The sequence below is a fragment of the Acartia tonsa genome, chromosome 1 (genome assembly GCF_053477335.1).
Source record: "Acartia tonsa isolate MP-2025a chromosome 1, ASM5347733v1, whole genome shotgun sequence".
NCBI classification, from domain to species: domain Eukaryota; kingdom Metazoa; phylum Arthropoda; class Copepoda; order Calanoida; family Acartiidae; genus Acartia; species Acartia tonsa.
In genome coordinates this window covers 11,554,369-11,573,591 of record NC_137260.1, presented here as the reverse complement: position 1 = coordinate 11,573,591, position 19,223 = coordinate 11,554,369, and the positions used below count along the sequence as shown (strand labels likewise).

Sequence of the window (19,223 nt, the reverse complement as noted above, 5' to 3'; positions counted from 1 at the left end):
ATTAAGAATGTAATAATAGAGCAGTAATTCTATAATTATAAGTATTATAAGCAGTTACTAAGCTTCAAGATTCAAAGACTTTTTGAATTTAAAATTAAATTGGTAAATAAATAAAATGGTGTCCTATTAATGGACATTGGCTTTCCACTATATTTTTAAAGCAAATCTTGAACTATGATTATATTTTCTTATTTCGCCCTTAATATCCAGTTAATAGACCGGTCTAGGATGACATTTTATGTGTGAAGTTTTGCCATAAGATAATAAATAAATTTTACCATGTAGTATAGTTTTTCCAACACTTCCCGTAATAAATCATCAATTTATGGGAACATTATTATTCTTTTAAAACAACAAATTTTGTTTATTTTCTAAGCAAAAAATACATTTTAACAATTTTCAATCAACAAAATATAAAAAAACATTGTATGCTAACTAGAGCTTTCAAGAGAATCTAAATTTTTTCCCTTTTCTTTCGAAAATATATAGGAAAAATTTAAACTTTTACTGCTTTGAATAAACTAATGTTATTCAAGGGGAAAGGGTTTTAAGAGAATGGTTTTATTCTATAAAAGGGAAAGATATGGAAGAATAAAATCCTCTAAAATCTTGTTAAGGCCATAAGAACAGATAAAGCAGCCACAAACTGCCACTTTTTTGCAGGTGTCCTACAAAACTGCCAGAAAAAAAACATACATGTGAGATAAAAAAATGCTACTTAAAATCATTAATTTATCAGAGCAATAAAAATAAGATTTTCGACCAAACTATTCAAAATAATTTTGTTTAAATTTTTTACTTAATTATAAAAACACTGGATGTTTTTGCCCATATAACCCATATTTTTAGAAGACATCAAATGGTGACAAAAAGTTACTGGTAGATAAAAATTCTTTTAGCCTTAAAAATGCAAATTTTTCAATATTCCAAAATAGCAATTCAAACAACTTAATTGTCAAGTTGAATTTGAAGGCAAAAAAGGCAGTTTTTATGCTTGTATATAGTTTTTAAAACACCTAAACCTAAAGTTAAAGCTTCTCCAAACCTATTATTGTATAATTTAGTTGAAAGGAAAATGTAAAGTCATGTAAAGATTTGGGCAAATAGGATGACTTTCGCTTCTCAGGTTTACAAAATTAAGTTGTCCACTATAGAGATTATAGCTCGGGAGGGAGTTTTTCATAGGAATAAAAAGTTTTCTGCCTCAACTTTATCACAAGTCATTACAATATTTCATACTGTATTTCCTACACAAAAAAAACATTGTTTCTCCTGGATTGAGGAATTATTGATAAATTAGTTTAACTTTCATTGACCTATCACTGAATCTTATTATAACTCTAGTACATAAATCTCATGTTTTGTAACTATTAGTTCTTGTAGAAATAGAGACGAAGAAGGAGGGAGAGAAAGAGAGAGAGAAAACAGAGAGAGAGTAGGAGTGAGAGAGAAATAGAGAGAGAGAGAGAGCGAAAAGGAAAGAGCGAGAGAGAGAGAGAGAGAGAGAGAGAGGGAGAAAGAGAGAGAAGCTCCTTAGTGTGCAAACTCATTTATTTAAACTAAATATTCGATAATTATCCTTCAACAAAGATTTATGCCTATCTATCTACATCCAAAGTCTATCTATCCATCCTGCAAAGTCCATGATTTATACCCATCCATGTCTATCTATCTATTCTGTCTACATATGTGTGTATGATTTATTTTGGTAATCTAAACTTCAATTTTGATCACTCTAAGAGCCCACAATTCTTTCTAATGACTAATAGATGTTCTAACAAAATAGAAAAAAATCTTCAAAATAACTTTTGAAAATTTTCTCGTATTCATTCGAATCCGGTGGATAGGAACCGGTTCTCATCCATACGAAAAAACTATGTCTAGCATCGCATTATAACCAGCTTTCTACGAATATAAAAATGCACAATTATAATACGATGCGAGAAATTACTATTATGCTGTTTTGAATTGATTCCATGATTACGTCCTTAAGATATTAATTTATCATAAAGTAACTTTTCTTGTAGGGGTCCCCTTTTTCATTAAGGGGCATGTTTCAGGGGATAAACAGGGCTCTTTTTGCATACATGCCCTTATTATGGCTTTAGGTCTTATTATTGCTATCAATCTATCGACATATTTGATATCTTTCTATCTAAATTATGCCAATCTATCATTTATTAATGCAACTGCAATATAAAAGTAGCTTAAGTTTTCTTTAAAAAAAGAAAACAGTTGCTGAAAGTCTAATTGTGACAATTTGAGATATTTTAAACGACAGGTGCCTCTGGTCAAAAAATTCTATTTTAAGAATACACAAGGTTTAAATATTTCTTATTAGTAAAACTCAGAAAACAGCTGTGGCTTAACTAGCTAACTAGCCATTAATTAATCATTGGTGACAATATTTTCTTCTAGTTAGTTATGTTAGGCTTTATCTTGATTTTTAAACCCACATACTTTGGTCAAGGGCGTAGTTAATGATATTAAGAAAGGTAAAGCAAGCTACAAATTAAAAGTTTATTATACTTTTCAATAATTGATAATATTTATAAAAATATAATTTTCGAAGTGCATATAAAAGAAAGACGTCAAAAGAAATGACCAATGGCAGGCCAGTATACATTTTACACATTTTCAAACATATACCCCCCATATAGAATGTCTAAAGACGCTCTTATGCACTTGAACTCACATATGCCAGAAATTTGATTTGCTTGACCGAAGATCTAGTATGTGTCACGCGACCGACTGAAATAATTTTCAAAAGTTATACGTCATAAAATATTTTACTTAAATAAGACTTTTAAAAATTGACAAATTAAACAATAACAAATATGTCTTTTAAAGCATGCAACAAAAAGCCAAACGTTGAAAGTATAATAAAGACGAAGTACAAATATCGAAAACTTTTTTGACGACCATGTCACCATATATTTGCCATAAGGTGAATCAAAGCAGAAAATTATAAACTTCATAACCTTAAGAACTAATACTATTTTTATTTTAGATTATAAAATTATGATAATTCCTTAATATTATGTCAATTTTGGTTACATTTTTATTTATTTTTATATTAACTATTTTAAATTATATTCAAATTTTAAAAGGTGTGGGGGATCTAAAAAGTGATTGTGACCATTTTTTTCATTCTAATATAATAAAATCTAATTCAAAATTTGACATGGTCAATATTATAAAAGGGTGTAAGTACATATATGTAACTTCCCTGTTAGACATAGAGGTATTATTTTGACTTAACATATTATAGCATCCATTGAAAGTGCCAGTGCTGACATTTTATCGTAATGCTTTTTAAAAATTGTACTAAAATATTGAATTTAGATTTAATAAAAGTTGGTATTGCTGACATAAAATCAACATAAAAAACATACTTATTTTCACATAATACACAGGAGACATTATATGAAAAATGGTCATGCCTGACATAATATCGACAATCTACACATGCAAATAAAAGCTCCAAAGTTTAGCATGTAAATGTAATGGAAAACCATAAAATTTAAACTTCACTGACGATTATATCAAAATTTGAAAGTAAAATTTACTTTTTTCTCGAGATAATATCCAGAAATTTTATATCTTTCATGTTTAGGTTTATTTGTGAAAAGCGTAAAGTATCATTTTTTGACCAGATGGAAGGTGGGGGGAGGGGGGGGGGGGTTGCATACGTGAAAAATATGAGAAAGATTATTATTACAGCAGGGCTGTAGTGATAGAATAATAGTAGATCAAATAATTAACTTTTCAAATTTTCTAATTTTTTATTAGAAATCTAAAAATATTATGGGTATTATTCATTTATCTCTCATTATCCTATCCCTGTAATACTGTTATTACACAGAAATGTGGACCACACACAGACTATACACACATGCACACACACACATGCACACACACACACACATATCTATATATTATGAGCATAGAAAATTAGACCATACATGTTAGAACCAAGACGGGGGGGGGGGGGGTAATGTAAAAAAAGCGATTCCCGGGCGATTATTAAAGGCCTGAAAAAGAGGGAATGGGGTTATGAACGGGTCAGTTTCTAGGGGGCATGATGAAAGATTAAAGAGGAAAATGACTGCATAACAAAAATGGGCCATGTGGTGTGCCTAAAAAAGCTGAAGGGGGGGGGGGGGGGGTTAGAATGTTATATAAAAACAGTATGTCATAATGATATGGGGGGGGGGAAGGGGTTAGTTCATTTTTATGAGGAGAGGGGGGGTTGACAACCATAACATCATCTCACAGTTAATTTAGAACTCCAGGGGGCTTAAAATTTATCATGGGAAGAGGGGGGGGGGGGTCAAGGGGCGGTCCAAAAAAACTTCAAAGAACCCGAAAGGGAAAGGAGAAATAACAGTTTCATATGAATTAGACCCAGAACTTATTTTATTATATTTTATTACCTATTTAGTTTACTCATTATGTTATGAGACTTGATATGGGCGTACAGAATAACAAATATGAGCTATTTCTCACAGACAGATTCTCATCAATAGATCCCCGTAGAAATTGGAAGCATTTTGTTGACATATATTTCAACTGCTTAATGTCGATTAAATGGGCATTTTATACAACCATTTTTATTTATTTTATTATTAATTTGCCTGATTTTTTTGTTGACAATGATCCAGTAACATTATTTCTTATATATATTCTACCTTATGAAGGGGATAAGACAATGGTCAATAGATTTATGTACATTTTCACCCAATGATGATAAACACAATCACCCCTTCTTTATGTTATAATGTTTGGACATTATTAGTTTGAACCAAAGTATTTACGTCAAAAATGACTGAGCAGATTTAATAATTTGTTCCTTTTTAAAATGTATCAATAAAATTGTCCTTGTCTTTTCCGCAAAGAAAATTAATAATATTCCCAAAGCAGTAATTTTATATAGTACAATCTAATCATTTTTATACAGGCAGAGTAATACTTACAAATCCTATTGAAAAAAGTGGTAGGTTTTTTGTCTGTTACGATCTCGCTAGTGACAAATTAAATTCAATTTCAGGGATATTTACAGGTTTTTAATTTAATATTTCCCCCCCCAAAAAATGTATACCACTATATGCTTAATATCAAGCAATCTTAGATTATATTATTTTCTTAAAAAAATTGAAATTATGGAATTGTTCTTTTCTTGATAATATAATTCTTTATAAAAATTTGTCTAGAGAGGATAAAATAATAAGGAGTATGGATATTCTTTTATTTTAATCAAAATAGTTATAAAATGAGCAAGTTGCAATTTGCATTTTTTTTGCAAGAAAATTGGAGACAAAATAATTCATCTTGGAGTGGCATATCTCTGTGTCTAGAAAAAAATCATGGAGGGAGGGGACAATGGAATATCTATTACATTGGCCCCCAAAGTTTTATAATTACATTTTCTAATTCGTTGGATTAACAACTTTGGGGACTTTTAAAGGATTTTGATTGGATGTTTCATTAAGTTGAGTGTTCAATAATTTTTTGTATCATAATTGTGGATGTTCATCAATTTATCTGCCATAGTCTTATCCCTTTAGATCCCTGAGAATATAATACTCTGTCAGGATAAGGAAAGAAAAATTATCCCTCGTTAAGCACTAAATAGACCAAGGAATATTAAGGATAGATAGATGGATAGATACAGATAGATAGATATAGATAGATAGAAGGATAAATAGATTCAGATAGATAGTTAAGCACTAGATAGACCAAGGAATATTAAGGATAGATAGATGGATAGATACAGATAGATAGATATAGATAGATAGAAGGATAAATAGATTCAGATAGATAGTTAAGCACTAGATAGACCAAGGAATATTAAGGATAGATAGATGGATAGATAGATGGATAGTTACGCACTAGATAATCCAAGGAATATTAAGAATAGATAGATGGATAGATATAGATAGATAGATGGATAGTTAGGCACTAGATAGACCAAGGAATATTAAGAATAGATAGATGGATAGATACAGATAGATAGATGGATAGATACAGATAGGTAGACCAAGGAATATTAAGTATAGATAGATGGATAGATACAGATAGATAGATATAGATAGATAGATGGATAGATACAGATAGATAGATGGATAGTTAAGCACTAGATAGACCAAGGAATATTAAGGATAGATAGATGGATAGATACAGATAGATAGATGGATATATATAGATAGATAGCAGGATAAATAGATAGATAGATGGATAGTTAAGCACTAGATAGACCAAGGAATATTAAGGATAGATAGATGGATAGATACAGATAGATAGATGGATAGATACAGATAGATAGATGGTTAGTTATAGATAGAAAGATGGATAGTTAAGCACTAGATAGACCAAGGAATATTAAGGATAGATGGATGGATAGATACAGATAGATAGAAAGATAGATAATCATCTTAAATAAGTGTTACATATTTTATAACTTTATCATCATAAATAAACCTACTTGATAGGATTTTGCTTCCATATTTTTTACTTAAAGAAATCTTTAAAGAGAAAATTTTATGTATTATTATACTTTAAATAGTGAATCTTGCTTAAAATAATAAAAAATCAATTTATTTCTAACTTTTTAAGAAAATACCTATTATATAATACAAAATTCAATGATATAGATCTTACATAGTACTAGCTTATATAATATATTTTTTTTCATGAAACTATACCTTTTAGAATAAAATAAAAAGAAAGAAAATGTAAAATAACCTTATTAACAACAAAGACAAATTAAAAATATAAATTTAATTGAATTTAAACTTTTACTTTTATCTTTACAAAGAAATTTTATAACACTCTGGTTTAGAAAATTTTGTTTAAATTCAATTTTAATTTTGGGGTGAAAAAATGGCGCAACTTTTATTTCAACAGGTTACAAACTGTATCATGGAGTAAAAAACATATTTAAAGACTATAAATTGCACCATCCAAAAGCTAAAAGCTTACCTCTAACAATAAGTTTGGCAGGGGACGACATAAGCGTATCTTTCGCCATAAAGCTGGAAGCAGTAACCTGTAAATATGTGACGCATTTTTCACAAAATGTTAGAAGAACTTGTACGATTTTGTCCAAAGCCATAACAGACTAACAACATTTTAAATAAAGATTAAACTAGTAAACAGTAATGATATAAAAAAGGGGGGGGACAAAGTGTCTCAAAAATAAGCCATGTGACGTCATAAAAATGAGAGAGATGAGAGGAGAAGTGGGAAAGAAAACCCCTCAAAAAGAGATGGATAATCCCTCATTTTTATGACGTCACATGGCTGATTTTGCCCCCCCTCCATGTAATAAGTTTTGTTATGTAAATTAAAAAGGCAATAAAATCACAATAGCAAAAATTAAAGAATATTTCTAACGCAAATGGTTAAAAAAAATTGCGTCAACATTCCTGACAGACCCACTCGCCATTGTCATACTCAATGCTGGCCTCGTTGATCCTCAGGGAACAGTCACCCTTCGCCTGCAGCAAGGTGGATAGTGGTCAAAATATCCAGTTTTCACAATATATAAAATATTTTTTTTTGGTTAGCCAATAGATGACTCCTTTAAAAGGTCATCAATAAAAATATAGAAAATAAAAAAGCTTAAGGCCCATTGGGTATGAATTAAAAAGTATACTTTTGCCGAAAAGAAGATGGTACATTTTTACTTATATTAATCTACAAGCTTTTTTTATCCCCCAAGAACATAAGCTACCAAAAGTATATTTTTACAACAAAAATTGTCATTTCTGTCCTATATTTTTAATTTTTACTCATATAAAAACTAATTTAATTAAATTCAAAATTTAATAATATTCTATAAAATTTTGATGTATATCCATTCCTGATCGCCGGCCCATTCATATTTTCCTGGGTATGCCCCTACAGGTAGGCTATTTCTCTCCCATCTAGTGCAACATGGAATATTTTACATTTGGTCGACATAATTCCTGTTAAACTTTTGTGCTGTTATTGTATTAATATAAAAACAATAATCAAAACGATAGGAAGCATTTTTCCAGTAAGGCTTAAAACCGATTAAACCCAGTCTTCAGCCATACTGAATAATCATGTATAGCATCGTATTACATAAATTTTCCACGAATATCAAAATAAAAACAGTTTTGTTTGCCCGAGTCTTCGTCGACTCGGGGCTAACAAAACTGGTTATCAGCAATAAGGGAAGAAAACGTGAAAAATAAAACAATTTTGCCTGCAACTTTTCGGCTAATCTCTAGCATCTAAAAGCTTTTGAATGGAGCAACATATTTTTTTAAAAGACTGTTTTTGACGGCAATTTTTATAATATTCCATTCCTGCAATCTCCACGTTTATCCATAACCAGACATGACAAGGTTACGCTGCTGCCAGGATTCACCTCCATGTACTGCGGCTGTGTGATCCACGTCTGCTTGCTACCAACTGTCTCAAAATAACTGCTACAAGTTAATAATAACAATATAACTGCTTCTAATGTAGAATGCATTGTTGTGCTTTAGAAAAGTCACTTTTTTGATAATTTTTACTTTTAGTTGTTTAACATTTATTTTTAGATCATTTCACTTTTTATTCACAATTTTATAGTTATCATTTTTTGTTGTTGAAAATTTCACTGTGATCGCTTTGAATGAATCAAAAGTCTGAATACTACTAAATATTGTTCGGAGTTATGGACCACCCACCCCCATGGAAAATCCCCCTTTCCCTTAACCCTTTTGGGAGAATTCACCCTTATTATACCTTCACCTCCCTTTTAATTTCCCCCCTCCGTTATTCAAACCCCCAAAAAACTACAAACAATACCATACTCCCCTTCCACCACCCCCCTTTATCCCCAAAAGTTCGGAGTAAAACCATAGTATTAGTAAGAATATAATATGGTTGTACCGTCTCGCCAACACAGTGTATAGTAGTCATTAAACCGGGAAAAATAAGGGAAGGGAAAAGGGAACGTGGGGGAAGTAAGACCAAATTCAGGCATTTTTCTTACATTTTTGACGGAGTTTTGCTTATTTAGGGCGAAAAAGAAAAAGCTGCTTTTTTGCCTGAAACAGACACACATAAATTTTGTAGACTTTTAGGGTAAGTAAAAATTAGTGTTTTTATGCATTTTTTGACAGAAAAGAAATAATTTAACATATTTACATTTATATAGAATAGAAACCCCTTATTGACAAAGTTAGTTATAGAGTAGCTTCACTTTAGTATATACAAGTCTAATTATACTTTGTTTTTGATTATTTTATTGCAATTACTTAAAATTGCTAATACTTAATAAAAACCAAACTATCTGCATTTATTTTAAGAGCTTTAAAAACTTAGATAGTATATGATTATTTTATATTTCAGTGTTTATTCAAAATCGTCTATTTACTACATCTAAAATAAATTTGCTTCATAAATCTGAAAGAAAACTCATAAGTAGGACAAAAATGATAGTAAAGTAAAAGTAAAGCCTTTTATATAAAAAAAAACACCACACGAACAGCATTTTTCTTGCAGGCATGTTTTCTTTTCTTTATTTGAGAATGACATTTTCATATGGCTTAGAAACCGATAAATTTCCGTTGCGTTAAAACCTGTTCTTATCCATAGTGAAATATCATGTATAGCATCGTATTATAGACAATTTCCAACGGATATTAAAATAAAAATGGTAAAATTGATACCAGTTTTTCTTTTTTCTTTTTTAATATCTGCTGAAAGCTGTCTATAATACAATGCAATTAATAACTATTCCTTTGTTGTTTCTGCAGAACACTTTTACATTTTTACTAATGGCTCAATTTTATGAGAAAGAAAGGATTAAAATATTAAAATTATAATAAGGATTAAGTATAGGGGAGAAACAAAGAGGGAGTTTAATAGTTGAGTAAGAAGGAAGGGGGCGTAGAGTTTTTAGATGCGGGGCTTCTCTTTAACTAGGGTCTAATGTAGTGTGTCCATTTGCCCCAATGAATGTAGAATATACGTGGAAACTATGATGTCAATTTAGCTTGCTAGCATGGAACTTTTTTATTGCTCAGTTCGTTGATCCAGTATGACTGTAAGGGATTGGGTAAAGGGGGTGGAAGGGGGAATACTTAATGTGGCCCGCTGCGTGTTTCACTTAATTAGAGTACATTAAAATCTGATGTAAGATCCAAGTACTAATAATACATTAGTGTATCTTATTTCAGTAATGCAGCTTATATACAATAGGGGTTTTAATTAAAGTTTCTTTTTATATCTGAAATTAATTTATACCAATTATCATAATGGTATTTACTTAAACTAGCCATAAAATGATCTTATTTCATCTATAATTGTTGCTCCGCTACTTATGGCATATTTTTTCTAGTTTTCAAAGGTTTGGTAAAAAACAATAGATATGTTCATTAATGGTATTATTTGATAATCTTTATTTGATCTGGCCAGATTTTAGATTTTCAGTAGCGAATCTTCTCCATAATTGTTATAGGTTTGTATCTCCTAATTATCTCTAACAGTCTGTAAGCTACCTACAATTTATAAAACCGCTTACTTTATCCAGATTATTAAGAAACTCTTTATAGTGCCTATAAAAATGACCTCATACAATACAAATGACCAGTGATACGTCAATACAAAGACTAAAATACCAATGGCAGACCAGCATACATTTTAATTGATAATAGGCCAGTTTGACGTCATCTGATACAGGCACTTTAAAAGGCTAAAGTAACAAACTTAATAGATAGAAACACACCTGATTTTTTGTATCATTACTGTATTATACTTCATTCTTTTTTTATATCTTAATGTTGCTTTGTGCCTTATGAACTAACTTGTTCTGGTTGGAAAAACAAAATAGGGCATTTTTAATTATTAATTTTCAGTAGGAAACATGAGTTTTAATAATTTCAATAGATTAATCATTTTCCAGTGCTTATGTAATATAGAGTAGATAGTATAACAGGAATAATTTTATTCAATAGTAGCACAGAAACAATAAGCTAAATACAGAAAATATCGCATATTCTTTTTGGTCCTAAACATGTAAGTATGTCCTGCATTTACACAATTTTGCCAAAAAATTACATATAAGTTTTTTTGATGTATAAATAAATATTTTGTTGATTAAGTTATGACACTCTACAAGTGTTAATGTTTGTTTTTCCTTCTGTCTTATATTAGACCTTTCCTTTTATTACTGTTTTCGTCCTTGTTTCCTCTAAAAGTGTGTTTTTTTTTATCAACCTTAAAATCGGTTAAACATTGGCAAAATCGAAATATACACTTAACCCCTTGTTATTTTATCAAAACTTGACGTTAGCCTCTAAGGGAAGCTGAACAGTTCTGAACAATTCATAATCTAACCTAATTTAAAAGAAGTATATTAATTGAATTATGTAAACATGATTTGTTAATACTAAGAATAACATTCTTTAAAAGATCGGGGTGGGGGAGTGGTATATTTATGCTTTACTTGCAAAATTAAGAATTTTGCCTGAATTTTTGGCTTTGTTTGTTTGCCATTTCTTTGGTAATTCTGGGGATTCTGTGCAGTTTTGTCATTTGTAAAATTTGCATGAAAAATTGGGTTTGGTTCCAGTAACCTTTCACAGATAGTGTACATACGAAACCACCTTAAAACTAAAGTTTTTCTGTGTTAGACATTTGACTATAAAAGGCAAACCCATTACAATGTATGTACAGTTAAGTTAAGGGTTAAGCAATTAAATAGTCTGTTGTAGTATTTTTGCAGACCCTAAAACAACACTCTCACTAATTAGAGTCTAAAATCAGGTTAGTAGTATATAAAATTTACTTTATTGTGAAAACACTTTCGCAACGTCGCGTTGTTAGCAGAATTTACAGGGTGTAGAATTACAAAACACTTTTTCTCTCATAGTTTTGTTCATATTAATGAAATATTTGGAATTGTTGTTAAGATAATCAAAATGGTAAAATAATTTAGTATTTAATGAATCATAGCAACAATAGGAAAGCAAAACCATTTGTACAATTACAAAAAAAATTTAAGGTTCACTTATCCTAACCTAAAATAAGAATTGCTTAAATCAAAATAACTAAAAGGATTTTGTTTATTTTTTGAACTGCAGAAAACATAAATGTCCCCGCACCTAGTAAAGATACAAATGTAGATAAAAATATAATAATGCACTCCTTTTATGAAACAAAACTATTACAAAGGTTCAAAGTCATCATGAAGTTAACATTTTTTTTTTGCAGCAAAACTTTTCTATAAGTAGATAAATTTCATATTTATACAAAAATAGGTTAACCTAGGCATACCATATTAAGCAAGGATCTTAAGGGATAAACTAATTTACATGAATTAAAAAATATATAGAAATTTACATAGGCTAAACTGCATAATTAAAATTTACGGTTAAAAACTAAACAGCATATTCTGCGCTATCATGAGAATCTTCATACTCGGTGTCTTATATCCTAATGTTATCATGTCATGTATGTTGATTTAACCTTTTTGGTTACATAATAAAAGGATTACTACCAGGGATTGACAGCCGCACATCCTCAACCGAAAAAAACGGACTGTTTGGCAGCAGTTGTAAATTGTTTGCTTACTTAGAGCCGTTCTTGGCTGATGATTGCCCACAAAATTGACGGCGTTGTCTTAATAATTGACTAAAATTGAAAGCTGCGACTGCAAGTTGGTTTAATTTTGTGATACTATTCTGATGTGTATTGCTAAATTGTCTGAGCAATTGTAACTTAAGATCTCTAAAAGGAAATGTTGTAATTTATATGAAACATCATCTTGATATACATTCCATCATTGAATAGATAGAAACCATATCAACCATTGAGCATGTTATGCTCAAAACTTTTGTATTTTTTTTATGATATGATTACACAAATACTACCTTTAACTTTTATTATTTTATTATGTATGATTTTTCCATAAGACGAATAAATCATTTAAACACAACTAACGAAAAATGCTTTACAATTGATAATCCTGTTCGAGATTGTATTATATCATAAAAAGACGTAAAACTATTTACAAAAATTACTGCTTTAAGAAAAAAAAAAACTCTCTGAAAAATTTAAAGCAAGTTAACTAATTTAGAAATTACCAAGTAAAGTAGTTAAAAATGTAAACAAAGAATGAAAGTTATTTAATTTTAGTCGGAGGGGGGGGGGTGGGGTTAGTATGGGTGGGTTGTCTGGGGGTATAATTACACAAAGTTGTGCAAAATGGGCAGCTAAATCCACGTAATGGGTGCTTCAACATTTTCGCGACTTAAAAATAAAAGCATTGAAAAAAAATTATATGAACTTTTGAATCACAACTGGATAGTGGAAATATGATTGTTTGGTAAGATTCCGATCAATCCACTTTTTTGGAAGACTCTCATATTGTCATTGGCAAGTTTTAGGCCATCCTCCCCAAGGATCTGAGAGCAAAAATCTTTCCCCTCCACATAAAAGAAACAGGTTTCTCCTATTAAAGACCAAAAAAGAAATTTTGAAAAATAAATAATGTTGAATAAATGATTATATCACTTTTCTAGATTGTACTTGAACCATTAAATTTTAAATTCATTTGACAAAATTTAAGTTTTCTCCTTTTTTTTTGCTAAATTACAAGAACTTTCGCATAATGATGTAGGGAGCTGTAATCATTTTAATTGCTCAATAAGAAGGATTACGTGAACCAGTGAGATGGGGGGGGGGGGGGCAATAGACCTAATAAACATTTACTTTAATAAAGAAAGTAATAGTAAGTTTGTTTGTCTGTTTTGTTATATCAATAGTCCTTAAAAACTAAATAGCTGAATTTCTTATTGCTTGTGGCAAAATACCTCTGTAATTTCTTACAGTAAAATCTTATTAGGGCAGGTTTATATTAGTTTTATGGTATGGTATTTCATGGAAATATGGCTTTTGTAAAAAACAATCAACTGAACTTTTAGAAAAAAGTATTTTTTACTATAAAACACCAATGGATGGTAGCGGGAAACCTGAGGGCGAAGCCACTAGAATGGAGTATGGATGGATTAAAGCAAAAAAATAATTGAAAAGGTTGGACCTTTTTTAGGAAACCAGGAACTAAATGTTTTTTTTTGATACAGTAGGTCTATTTAGAAAATAATTTATACATAGAAAGAAGTTATGTAAAATATATACCTTCTAATGTACCCCCTGCCCTTTGTTTGTAGGTGGGCTGGCTTTTTCTAATGCTTATGATTTGATTTTTATAACCGCATTGCCCTAAAAAAAAACATATAAAGCATAAACATATTATAATACTATAATAGTTATTTATCGCCTCGTATTGTACACAGCTTCCCGTGAATTATAAAATGAAAAATTATTAGATTCAAACCAGTTTTGTATCTTAATATTCATGGAAAATTGTCTATAATTCGATGCTCTATATAATTTTTCAGTATGACTAAGAACCGTTTCTAATCCGTAGGATATTAGTTGGTTTGGAAGCCACACTGGACTTTCTATAAGGCTTTGAATTCCTCACTTTGAATGTATGGCAAAAAGCACATAGGGAGAATCTGACGCCTACATCTCATACTGGCCATTTTACAGTTTTTTATACTAAACCCTTCTAGCGAGCACAAGGTAATTTTAGAATATCTTTATACACTTTTTTGGGGGATGCGAAGCATCTTTACAAGACTTTTTTTCATTCTTTATTTCTATCTATATCTCCATTTCTTTAATCTATCATATTATATCTATTTTTTATCCATTTTATTCTCATTCCTATCAAATATTATCTACTGTTTTCTGTTTCTTTCTCTGTAACAACAATATTTTTATATCAATAATTTTTTATAATTTTGTAAATGTTTATCCTTGTTGCTATGAATTTACATGAATTTGAGTCAGTAGTTATCTGACCGCTAACGTGATAGCATTAACATGTGTGCTTGTCTATATATAGCACAATGTTTGTTTATGTTATACTTATGGTGTCTTAATATTTTAAGAGTGACATGTCTATTTAAATAAACTTAAAGTTAAAATATCATTGAAATACTAACATTTTAAACCAGTTAATATCTAAACCATAGCATCCAACTTTTTATCATCGTGAGCACACTGTGCTAATTTTCTAACATATTGCAATAAATATGACGGGTGCAAAAAGTAAAGTGAATGTTGACAAACGAAAAGCTCTGTCAAACTTTAATGGCAGAATATCAAAGATAGAGAGCGAGCTGGGAGCTTTATCCCAAACAGATAAGGAGCATGCGAATCATGTGCTTGCTCTGTATGATCTAGTAAAGGACATAAGAGGAGAACTTTCATCTCTAAAAACTAGGCTTGGGCTTGATTATGGAAGCCCTGACAATTTAGTCACTTTGCATAGTGATATTTTACCTCCTGAGTTAAGCTATCTACAGCAATCCCTTCACATCCCTGATGCTATCGTATCATGAAGGTCAATTATCATTTATGGGGTAAGCAGTATTCACATTTTCATGCATTTGCTGATTTGTTAGGCGTTGGGCCTGCAGGGATTGACCATGTGAAAGAGTTTAGACAACTTCCTGCTGTAGGCTCTGTTAAACTTAAACGGTTTCCCATCAACATTGAGTAAGTTAACCCTTTACTTATACGTGGGATAAATACTTATGTTATTCCTAGCTGCGGGGGTCTACTATAAGGAGATAAGGGGAGGAAATTTAATGGATAGATGGAGGGGGATGGGGCAGGGGGGGGGGGGGAGGAAAGTTTAGATACAAAAATAAAAATTTTCACATATACACATTAGACTGGTAAAATACTTCTAGATTATAATTCTGTTTCAAAAAATTTATTTAGAAAAGTCCTCCATATTTTAAGATATTAATAGTTCTTCTGTTTCTTTTGATAATTACTCTACAAGGGAAAAAACCAACCCATCAATTTTGAACATTGCACATTGGGGCAAATCAACCAAAAAGGGGATTTAATTATTTAGTACCCTTAAAATTCATCTCACAAAAATTTACTAGATTAACCCCTCCCGAAAATAGCCCCCCCTTACCCTATCCATCTATCTATCCATCAATCTATCCATCTATCTATCCATATATCTATCCATCTGTCTATCAATCTATCTATCCATCTATCTATCTATCTATCTATCCATCTATCTATCCATCTATCTATCCATCTATCTATCCATCTATCTATCCATCTATCTATCCATCTATCTATCTATATATCTATCCATCTGTCTATCCATCTATCTATCCATCTATCTATCCATCTATCTATCCATCTATCTATCCATCTATCTATCCATCTATCTATCCATCTATCTATAAATCTATCTATCCATCTCTCTATCCATCTCTCTATCCATCTCTCTATCCATCTATATATCGATCCATCTATCTATACATCAACTATTCATCTCTTTATCCATCAACTATCAATTTATCCATCTATCAATCTATCCCTCTATCTATCCATCCATCTATCCATCTGTCTATCCATTTACTTATTTCGTGTTTAAAATGTCTAATTTGGGGTTTTGGTTATCAGAGCAATATGAGAATTTTTTAGTAGCGCAGCTACCCTATCACTAGCTTTTTGGGCCCTTTAAAGTGTAACTAGGTTAATTGTAGTCCGATTTTAGTGTTCAAAGTGTCAAATTTGGGGTCATGGAATTCATTTCAGTAGGAGGGGAGGGGATGGTGTAAATGGGGGTGGATGGGGATCCTTATTTTAGCAAGCTACAAGTTTCACTTTTTTTTATGTTTAATAAATCCATTATAAATGTGGGCATGATTAACATAAATTTTTATTAACTAATATCTATATCTATAATGATATTATGATTCTTGTTTACTGTTTATATGTATACTAGCGGCTTCGCCCCTAGCCTCTAGGGGATTTGCCCAAAGAGGTAATTAAACAAGGATGACAACATACATGAAAGAAGCGAAGCTCTGAAATGGAAGGACAAACGAATATTAACACTTGTGAAGTGTCAGAACTGAATATTAATGCATGTCTATACAAAATTGTAATTAAAACTGATTAAATACATGTTACTGTTTAAGGACATACTGACGTTTTTAGGACTTGATTATAGAGATGCTTCGCTAATAACAATAGACGTTATTGAAATAGGAATCAGTATTCAAAAAATCAGATGAATAGGATATTTTTAACATTCAAAACCATTATTTGTTGTCAAAAAAGTAAAAATCAGCTTGTTATAAATGGATGTAAGGACTTTCTGGTAACGATTATAGAGTTGCTGTGCTTTCTAAGTCGTACCTAACTGTTGTAGAAATCAGCATGAAAAGTTTGAGATCGATAGGACAATTCTAGCCTGTTTAAGTTAAGTAAAAGAGCTAACTGTACCAGACATACGGACGGACCGACCCTAATTATAGAAATATGAAAAAATTGAGGGGGATTTTTATTTTTGAAAAAGATCTTTAAACAACCACAGGACCAGTAGATATATTCCCTGAAGAGTAGAATTCAATCAGTTTAGTGGTTGGCGAGATCTTAAGGGATGGGCGGACAGACAAACAGACATCAAGCTACTTTGTATAATATATTAACACTTAGGGATCTAAGGAACAAAACAATAACCGATTAATATGTACATCCCCAATATTGATACATATTTAATAAATACATATTTAATAAATTATATTAAAAATTATTTGTCTGTAGATGACAATTAGTGGTTGAAAAGTTTTGACACTCATCTTAATGAACCAACCAATAAAAAATCAATTGAATTTCCTGAAGTTCTTATGCTAACGAATATAAAAACGTTATTATAAAAATTTGAAGTTTGGGGACTAGTGTAATTAACAGTCCCCTCCCTTTCTAAATAAAACTGCTGACTTTAAACATGAATACCCTGTAACTACATAATTTAAAAACAAAGCATTACCAATAGACAGACAGATAGACTACTTGCTAATTCCAATTTAGAATGATTATAATAACCTCACGTTATTTGCATATTACCTTTCCGCAGTGAGGTAGGGGACATTGGGCTGTTTATAACACTAGTCCCCAAAGTTTTACAGTTGTGTGTTCAAACGTTTTAACTACTAATTTTAATCTACACAAGGGGTAATTTTGTGTATTATCATTGGGGATGTACAACAATTTATTGACCTTTGTCTTATCCCTTTAGATCCCTGATATTTGTAATAATCTATAGAAACGATTATTTAGTACATTAAAACATCAAACATAAAGAGGTTTAGATTTAGGTTTAGCCCCCCCCCCCCTCTCCTCTCCATATTTATTATTAACTTTAATTCTAAGTCAGAATAAATACTTTCCAATATGTCTATGTTTTTGTGTCTTTTATTTATTTGAATTATATCTTAAGTTTTGACTTTAAAAGCGCATTTAAACGCCTTTTCTTACAAGCTTTTCGTGCACCCACGTTCAGAAAACGGGCTAAAAACCCCTACGGGGGCGCGGGGGGGTAAATGAAACCAGTACTGGCGATTAAAATATGTCTTTGGGTAATCAAATATCATTTTTTTAGCCGGCGACACCCGGCGAAAACATGTTTCCTCTTACTGTCTTCTCAAATGTTGATTAAAAAACAAACAAATAAAAACTAAAATCTTGACTTCAACTAGAACTATTTAGGACTAATTTCTTCAATTTGTGTTTTTTTCTTTTATACTGTCAAAATATATGTAATGCATGACTCATCAGAAGTTATTTTGTCTAATTACGTTAATTCTAAGAGATTTTATAATACTTTTAAAATTGTTGGTGAAACACAAAAAGTATGCCTTTTTCTGTAAGAAAATTTTTGCATTTCTTGACTTCCATGCATTAGAATGCTTACTTAAAAAGCGTATTTTTACGATTCCTTTGAAATCTGATGTACATTGGGTATGATAATACTCATAGAATGTTTAAAACTTGATTTAGGGGTGGTGAATTGTTGCCCCTTGTTGCCCCTATGTGCATTGGTTTAAGGGGTTTATTTGATAAATAGACCTTAGATTGTATTGGTTTGCTAACCAACAGCAATAGTGTAATACTTTTAGGGAATGAATAGTTTACCTAAAAGCCCTGTAAATATACTATGTACAAACATCAGAGGATTAGGACAGTTTAAGAAAAATAGATATAGATTAAATGGTGTCCCGTATAAAATTAAGGAAATGGTTTCTTCTTGCAGACATATTCCAACTATTTATTTTTGCCTTGAAACTAAACTTAAATCTTTTCACAGAAGG

At 30.7% G+C, this 19,223-nt stretch overlaps 1 protein-coding gene across 1 annotated transcript in view; it reads right to left on the bottom strand.

The window, feature by feature from the left end:
• The window catches only part of LOC145325062 (irregular chiasm C-roughest protein-like), a 91,059-nt gene that overhangs the window by 50,086 nt on the left and 21,750 nt on the right, over positions 1-19,223 (bottom strand). The window contains exons 3-4 of the mRNA XM_080167928.1: positions 7,431-7,499; positions 6,982-7,051 (exon numbers count right to left, since the gene is read on the bottom strand). Coding sequence (XP_080024054.1) covers positions 6,982-7,051; positions 7,431-7,499 — 139 coding nt within the window. The remainder of the gene's footprint in view (positions 1-6,981; positions 7,052-7,430; positions 7,500-19,223) is intronic.